This window comes from Galendromus occidentalis, unplaced genomic scaffold (genome assembly GCF_000255335.2).
Source record: "Galendromus occidentalis unplaced genomic scaffold, Mocc_1.1 scf7180000077433, whole genome shotgun sequence".
Taxonomy (NCBI): Eukaryota; Metazoa; Arthropoda; class Arachnida; order Mesostigmata; family Phytoseiidae; genus Galendromus; species Galendromus occidentalis.
Window position 1 is genome coordinate 188,499 of NW_003805421.1, and position 8,607 is coordinate 197,105.

Here is an 8,607-nt window from a genome sequence, read left to right on the forward strand (position 1 = left end):
CGGAGAATCGAGCGCGTCGTCGACGAAAAGCTGTCGCGAGCGACAGCAGCGCTTCATCCGCAAAAGATGTAGGTGGAGATTATCCAGTGTCTTTGCTCTCAGCGACCCCTCTCGAGGTCGAAGGATGTTCATGGGCGCGGATGGAGACGGGTGGAGCACGTATTTGCGCCCTCCTCCATCTTCGCCGGTCGAAGTTGGATCCAAGAGCTCTGGTCGTTGCCAATACAGCTACTGCTCAATCGAACTCAAACCGGGAACGTCCTCGAAGAGGCTCAAGAGGATAGTCTAGTAGATTTGGATGAGGAAGGAGCCCATGGAGTCCATGGGATCCGTTTCCGTGGTGACGCGAAAGCGTTGCGGGACTCGCGTCGGTCCCTCGTCCGACTGGTTCTCTCCGAGAAGAAGTTCCAGCACGGTCCCGCATTTCTCCTCCGATTCCTTGACCATGGCAAAGTTTGACGCACGATGAACGACCTTGGCCAAAGACCGTAGTTCTTTCGTAGCCTTACAAGGAATCTCAGCAGGCTCCATAAAAAAATTATGCCTCTTTTCGAGTGATGGCTGCGCGGTAAAGGTGTACGACGAAGGGGACTCAATGACAGACCCCGAGAGTCCAACCAGTCGAGCGCTCGGCAGAATCCATCATCTATGGGAGTCAGTAGGTATGACATCGCAGATGTGCAAATATAGAGGGAGTCTCGTTCGTGAAAAAGCTTTTTCCATGGAGATGCAAGCCCTACGCATCGGAAGAAGGGTCACACGCCTTCTGCGCGATCCTAACTGCGGGTGACTCAGACCCTACTCCCGGGTTCCAAGGGAGGGAGTGCAACAATCGCGTTTTGTTCGATCGCACATAGCCATCCTTCGAAATGTGCCAGTGCATCTCGGGCTTCCGGGGGGGGGGCGATGAATGTATCGCACTTTGCGCTTAGATTGCGTCCTCCGAATTCGGAAGTCCTGCGAGGTATCACCCATAGGTACGACATGTAGAACAAATGTTGATATCTGTTCAAAATACCTTATTGATCACACTGAGAAATATGTGAATTTGTGGTAGATCCACCGGACATTCAGTCTGAACACTGAAGCAAGCTCGACGTAACGCGCGAGAGAGAAGCTGCGGGACTCCAGTTCTCTGGATCAGTACTAAGCGTACGAATGCCGTTTCGAAGTATTCAACGACCTGATGCGGCGCCGAATCGACGCGTAGCCGAATTGAATCGGCGCCCATTTGACCCTGGCGGCAAAACGTATACCCCCACAAAGTCGTCTGTGGCGAGGTGAGAGAAAAGAACAGAGCGTGTACCCACAATCATCGAGGCTTTATTCCTTTTGGAGACGATTTCTCAACATGGATACAAGGACGGAGAAATACATCTCTTTCACAGAACTTTGTACCGACCTTTGTTCGAGGGCTGGTACGAGTGTTGTAATTTTATGAGCTCCTCCTTAATCAACCGAACAATCTCCGTGCGGGCCTTCTTGACGGACATCTCGTCATGAGACTCAATCGCGATGAACAACTTTCGCTCTCCTTCAGGTACTTCTTTACCAGGTGGGTAGAATGTCCCTCGAACCGTGAGACCTGCCTCGGAATAGTCGGCTATTTGTGCGATAGCCTCTTTCGAAGTCACCTGCAAGAAGGAAAGCAGCTTTGAGACCACTTGCGGACAGGCGCGAAAAATACCGATCTCGACCGAGTCACCGGTCTCCAGATCGAAGTCATATGGCCCCAGCAGCGCATGGATTCCGTGTCCATGGGGAAGCCCTGAGGAAGTATTCCGGGGGCCCCCTGTAGAGAGGAAGAGATTCGTTAGGAGTCATCTGGTACATACCTTCCATCGGGCTTGCTGAGGGAAATCGTTGATTTCGAGTTCTTCTTCGTACTTATTGTACGTTTGATCACCTCCCAGGAGCGGGTCGGGTTCGCCAGACGGTGTATAGTTGAGCTTCAGATGTAATTTCTCCGCACTGTAATTGAAGAAGCAATGGATCTTATCCCGGGGCCAATTCTTGCTGCCCAACCGTCTCGCGGGTGGATTCCCCCCGGATGCGACTCCGATAGTTCGAATGACGTACGTACCGTTGCTCGGCGATGCTTCTCGCAATCTGGGCGGCGATACTGTTCGGTGCGGTGCTTTTCGCGGCTACGGGCTCTTCAGTCTTGAGCTCGTTATTCGCGATTTGTTTATTGATTTTACTTGCCAAAAACTTGGCTTTCTCCAGAGGATCCGCTGGCGTTTCAGAAGGTTCCGGCTCCGTTCCCGCCGGAGTCGACGCCGGCGGGGAGGGATCAGCTGCAGCGGCGGTGGCTGCCGTAGGTGGGGCTTTCGTTTCGACGACGCGCTTTTTGGGCGCGAGCATCGTCTCGATATCTTGCTCCATCGTATCCTCGGCGTCGTCGTCGTCCGAGTCGTTCATTCCGAGGATGGCCTTTTGGTATTTCTTTCTCTCACTCGAGAAGTTCGCTTCGGTCTCGTCGAACTTGAAGCCTTTGCCCGAGAAGCCCGAGGAACCTTTTACTTTCTTGCCTTCGGCATCCATCCGTTCCTTGTAGGTGTTGAACAGCTTCTGGAGATCCTCGGGAATCGGTGCTTCCGAAGCCTCGAGAGCCTTGAGGATGTCGACGGCATATCTCTCTTGGTCGGGAGTGATGAACGTGTAGGCGAAACCTTTGTTCCCAGCCCGCCCGGTCCGACCGCAGCGATGGACGTAGTCCTCGTAATGATTAGGGCAGTCGTAGTTCACGACGAGGATCAAGTGTTTCACGTCGAGACCCCGCGCGGCCACCGATGTCGCAACGAGAACATTGAATTTCCCGTTTTTGAAATCGACAATCGTCGAATCGCGGTCGAACTGGTCTATGCCGCCATGGAGGGCGTTGCAGTTGTAACTGGCGGTCATGAGATCCTTGAGGAGCGCGTCCGCATGCTCCTGCTTCTCCACAAAGATAATGGCACTGCCCTGGGGAGCGTACTTCCCGAGAAGCTCGAGCAGTTTCAGGAACTTGTCTTCTTCGTCGAGGATCAGAACGTGTTGCTCCACTTCCTTGCAGACGACTGACCGACCTCCGACGAGAATCTCCACCGGTTTGAGGAGGATTCGTCTCGCGAGCGCCTCCATCTGCCGGGGGAAAGTCGCCGAGAACATGACGGTCTGCCGATCGGGTCGGACGCTGTCTATAATCCGCATCACCTGGGACAAGATTGAAGGATGCTCAAGAGAACGAAGCAGAAGCCAAACCACGACAGAATCTTCATGATATCATGAATGACGACATGATTCAACGATCGAAGAATTCGAAGATTCTTTCTTTATATGGAGTAAATCCCGGCTCACCTGAGGTTCGAAACCCATGTCGAACATCCGGTCTGCTTCGTCTAATACTACGTATGTACAACGACGCATGTTCGTGACTCTGCCGCTGTTCGCCGCGAGCATGTCTATCATTCGACCCGGAGTGCAGACGATAATTTCCGCACCCCTCTTCAGCTCGGCGATTTGTTCGGATATACCTTCGGATGAAACGTATTCCTCCTCAGCGATCTCTCCGCCATGATTGTTAGGCCACTCGTGCCATTATATGACCTGGGTAAACCTATTTTCGAAACCGTGCGAAACGAGTCTTTCGCTGGATGCTCACCCGTCCCGCCGTAGACGCACACAACCCTCAGACCAAGAACCTTCGCGAATTTTTTACAGTCCTTCGTGATTTGCATCGCGAGTTCCCTCGTTGGAGTCATTACAACACCGATGGGCCCGTCTGTCGCCTCCAGGGGAGGTTGGTCCATTATGTGACGGAACATCGGGAGGAGGAACGCGAGTGTTTTACCGGAACCTGAGAACCGTGAATTTCAGTCCCAATCTTCAGGACCTCGACATGCGGATTTGCGACTGGTGTAGCGGAAAAGACCCCAAGAGCCGGAGGATGATCACTCAGAGCGGGTTGAGACTCCGGCTCGGACTCCGATAGAGAAAAACTCACCGGTTTTAGCGATTGCGATCAGATCTCTTCCGGACATGATAGCGGGGAGGGCCTGGCACTGAATTGGCGTCGGTTTCTCGAAATTCAGTTTCTTGAGAACGTCCAAGACTTTCTTGCTAACCCCAGCTTGTGGCCACGTTTTTATAGGCTTCGGAACGTTTTTTCCCTTGACCTGTGGAGCGGTTATTGAATTCATGATCATTCGCTCCTGGCCTTCCCTCAACTCCCCGATGCGTCAAAAGCAAGAAATACCAACAGTTATGCCTTCCATCTCTGCCCTCAGCGCTTCGACTTCAGCGGCAGTCATCTGATGAAGCTCTGGCACCTCGATGTAGAAGTCTTTCCGGAAAGGTTTGAAGGTGATGTCTTCGAGGCTGATGGTTGTTTGCTTTTTGATCTGATATAGAAAATAGTGTCTCAGGGAAACAGCACACGTCGTCGATTATATGGAGAATGATTCTGATGGATCTGGGGAAATGCGAGTTCCAGGACCTCCAAAATTACCTTGCCAAGAGTGGCAGATGAATATGAATCCATTGCTTGCTGTAAGTCTTCCTCTTCTTCCTCATCTGAGTACTCGAGACCGTCTTGGTTCTGCTCCATCACTTCACCTTTCGCACCATTCTTACTCCGAAGTTTCTTGGCTTTGGGAACAGCGGCGTTCGATGATGCAGTCGAGACCGGAATAGACGGCGCGGCTCTTGAGACTCGTTTTACCTGAATTAAGAACATGCGCATTGTTTCAATTGATAATGAATAAATATGACAACGACAAATGCAATGCCTCGGGCGGCCCGTGATCGGTGAGGAAAGAGCGGTCAATCGAGATTCTCTGGAGTAGAAGCTCCGATCCTCCGAACCGAATTCCGGTCCGCGATTTCTTTCCCAGAGGTGTCCCCACCTGTTTCACGATTCCTTCCATGAAAGCGTCCAACGGATCGATCTCATCGCCGCTCCCCTGCTCCATCCTCTGTTCCGAGTCATCTTTTATTGTATCGGGCTTGTCCTTGACGTTGGTGCTCTTCTCCTCCTCGTCAGAATCTACCAAAGCCAGTCCAGGTGGGGGCTTGTATGTGCTCGTCGACGTCGGCTTCTGCAGCATTTTCTGCTCCAAGAGATCTTGCTCTTTCTTCCTGAGCAATTTCTTCTCAGCTCTTTCACGTTCGATTCGCTCACGGAACCTTTTCATCTCTGAATCGAGCTTCTGTTGTTTCGAATCTGCAATAGTTAGGAAACGTTCGACTGATTCCTTTCACAGTGAATGCTCCCAATAATTCGGGTGGGACTCATCGGAATTCTCATCGTGAACTCTCTCTGACGAACCTTTGTCCAGCGTGCTGAATTCTTCAAGAACTGAAACGCCCTCCTTGACGATGGGCAGCACCACAGCCGGAGCCATAGCCTCCTTCCTGAACCTTTCTTTGCTGCGAGAACGACTCCTACGTCTTTCTTGGGAACGCTTCCGTTCTCGCGACCGGGAACGTCGCTTCCTATCACGGGATCTATCGCGTCGTCTGAGGGAACGGGGAAGATATGAGGGACTGGAAGCATCTGGAGATGACTACCCGAGAAATCGAACGTCAAAAATTTCACCGGAAAATCGCGATCTTCCGCTAACCTGCCAGCACTTCTGGAGCGTGATCTCCGTCGATCGCGTCTCGCATCTCTCCGATCTTTACTCCTTTTTCGTTCGCGAGACTTGGACCTCCTTGGACTTCGTGAGCCGCGACGCCGCTCCTTAGATCGGGAACGGGACCGCGCCATTCTACAAAAAAAAAACAGGTTAAGCTTCCCCGGAACGATACAGCGGAATACCTCTCGCGCAACTATGCTCCTTCGCTTTCCATTGTCAAGCAGTCGAGCCATGTTTCCCAACATGATCATCCGGAGAGGTATTATTATTCAAGCGAAGATCGATCAGATTCGAATGACCGTCGAGCGAAAAGATCCGTCTTCTCCTAAACAATCGTCTTTTTCTAAATATCTCTAACTCTTCGGACTCATGCGAGGAGTGTATGTACGTTCAATCAATCTCGAGGCTCCTTCTAATTCGGATCCCCCAGGAGCTAGCCATCATTCCCAAGTCTTCCACACCGTAGCCCCAAGACAAACCTGTCAAGGGTGAACAGAAGGGAGCTTCACTTGAGGTGAGTGTCTACATCACCCTTGTAATCGCCTGAGCGCAAACGACGTCTTCGGTACGCGAAAGGTTTGACGGGAGTATAGCTTGACGCAATACGGCAACCAATACCTTCGGGTCAGATGACGTTCGATTCGTTCCTCAGACCAGCCTAAACTTTGAACTTCTCAGGCTCAGGCAAGAGCAGCATTCCTGAGAGAAACGGGAATGCCATGAGCTGCGTATACGTCGCTTAGGAACTTCGAAAATCTCCACTGTGAGTTCCGAAGTGAAGTTCGATTGAGGCGGCTGCAGACGAATTTTCGCCGGGCGCTGATGATGTTGATCTCTGCCTCTAAATCATGACATGCGATAGAGGAAGACGTATTCTGCTTCCTGACCAAGCGCAAAGGAAATAATGATTTGAGCATTTCTCAGCTTGGTCGGGTTTGACGCGCGAGATGTATAGGTCCCCGTATATTCATACTTGGCTGCGACCACTCAAGATTATTGCTCGGTTGGAGATACCAGTGTGGAGAGCTGTGAACCGTCGATGTCGAATACATAGAGCGTATGCCATGTCGTGAGCCGGAAAGCTGCTGAATAGGTAACAGGGATTCGCGGGTGCGAAGAGTGAGCTGAAGAAGACTGGAAAGGAATCGAGTGGTCTCGAATGCTGCCCCGCTGCGGTGACCACTATGACGCTCCTTAATTTTCGGCGAGGCCTCGATTCATCATGCCTGGGAGCCTGGAGCTCCTCGATGCGCCCCTCCAAAGTTGCGGAGGTCATCATCAACGAGAGCAGTCATCGACTTTGAATTTCAGTTCCCCCTGGAGGCGGGCTTCAGTGACGGGGTGCGTCGCGAACAAAGATAGTCTCCCAAACGTCTTACTCGGCGAATTTTAGCTCCATTATCTCAGTTCGGATCCGCTCAATTCCCACGCGGAACTCGGTCGCAAAGGGCTCACGCCCCTCATTTTTACATTTATGCGCTGGAACTTCGGATATGTCTCCAATCTCCCGTATCCTCTTTCGATTCCTAATGAGTTTCTATCGAAAGATAGAAGTCATGAATCTCAGTAGACACAAGCGCTCATTTTGAGCTCGACGGCGATTGAGTGGACGACCGTAATTGAAAAAGAACATTTATTTTTGTTTTCTCCCTCTTTCTCATTATCACTGCGGTAAAAATTTAACAAATTCCAAAGCAACTTTATTGTGGGACTGTGATATGCCCTCCACAGGCCGTCCCAATTTCCGAATGCGCGTCAGAGAACCCGATATATCTAGAAATCTCTGGCATGAGTACATTTTACAAAGACACTTAACATTTAGGTTGTTACTTGAAGTCTAAACAATTAGTTTTCTATTATCCTTTCTCCAGGAAAAAGAGGCTCGCCCTGTTCGGTTCTCGAGACTTCAACTATCTATCCGAAATCAACTGGTCGACTTCCTAACGGATTTCTTTATTGGTCGAGATATCTCCGGTCTCTGCGAATGGGTCTCCACAGCGACAGATCAGGAGAGCTGCGTCAGAACTCTCTCAGCGAGACTGCCGACGGTATGTCGCTCCCGGATCGATGCTTAATGGTCAGATGCTTCAGAGAGAGGGGAAATTTAAAAAAGCGAAGGTCAATCCTGAGATGACGAATTCAGGATGCGTGAACTTGGAAAAAACCTCGGAGAATTCCCGTGACCACACTGAGTAGCGTGGTGCGTAAATTGGTGCATCATCATGACATTCCCTCGAGAGTCGTCGGAGCTAACCCACGCATAGACGAAGTGTGACCGTTGAAGCGGATAGCCAGTCAAAGTTTGAGTCACCTATTTTTGTCGGCGAAAGTCAAGTATGCGAAATTCCTGGCGATATAGCCTCGAACATTTTCTGCTCTCCTCGACGGAATTCCGAAGTGTCAGAAGTTCCAGACATATATTACTTGCATCTTCTGCTCTCGTATGTACAAAATCATCAGTCGATAAATCTCCTGACGATGAATCAAATGATGATTGAATGAATTGATGAACTCTTGATCCTCGATCGATTCAACTAGAATTGAGTCTCACGAATGAATTCTTTCAATCCCGCCCTGAACTCCACCAGAGCGCGTGTCCCCTCTGTTATGCGTCCGGTAACTGAATTCTGTCCGAGCAGATCCATCTCTGTTGTGACTAATCTTCTCTGAGCTTCGTGAAAACTATCGCTCTCCCGCTCGACGTTCTCGCATTCGATCTTCTTCCGATTCTGCTACTCAAAATAGAATTCTCCCTGTGGTCTGCGTCGAGGGTTCGGTTGAGCACCCTCCGCTCCTGCTCATTGCGGACGATCCCGGGGGCCTGACGATGGATGTCCCCCGAATACCTGCATCGAATGATTCCATCTATATTTGAGCATGTAAAGAGTATCGGTCATGGGTCCGAGAGGAGTCCTTTCCTCTGAATCCTGTTCGATTTTCATGAAGCGGAATTCTGACAATCCTCACCTTTTTATGTACACTCGCAAAC

General features: G+C 50.7%; 1 protein-coding gene across 1 annotated transcript; it reads right to left on the reverse strand.

The window, feature by feature from the left end:
* Positions 1–1,382: 1,382 nt before the first annotated feature.
* LOC100908837 (probable ATP-dependent RNA helicase DDX46) lies at positions 1,383–4,594 on the reverse strand. Its single transcript, XM_018639347.1, has 8 exons — positions 4,490–4,594; positions 4,242–4,373; positions 3,986–4,157; positions 3,644–3,838; positions 3,340–3,515; positions 2,084–3,195; positions 1,836–1,971; positions 1,383–1,634 (listed from the first exon to the last, which is right to left on the reverse strand). Exons 1-8 carry the CDS (start codon positions 4,586–4,588, stop codon positions 1,383–1,385), a joined length of 2,274 nt encoding a protein of 757 aa, XP_018494863.1. The 5' UTR covers positions 4,589–4,594.
* Positions 4,595–8,607: the final 4,013 nt, after the last annotated feature.

Bases quoted from the DNA above. Each gene is read 5' to 3' on its own strand.
- LOC100908837 (XM_018639347.1), bottom strand. From the start codon at position 4,588: ATGGAGCAGAACCAAGACGGTCTCGAGTACTCAGATGAGGAAGAAGAG. The intron at 4,158-4,241 runs GTTGGTATTTCT...ACCGCTCCACAG, and splicing joins CAGAGATGGAAGGCATAACT to GTCAAGGGAAAAAACGTTCC. The intron at 3,196-3,339 runs GTGAGCCGGGAT...ATCTTGTCCCAG, and splicing joins ACATGGGTTTCGAACCTCAG to GTGATGCGGATTATAGACAG.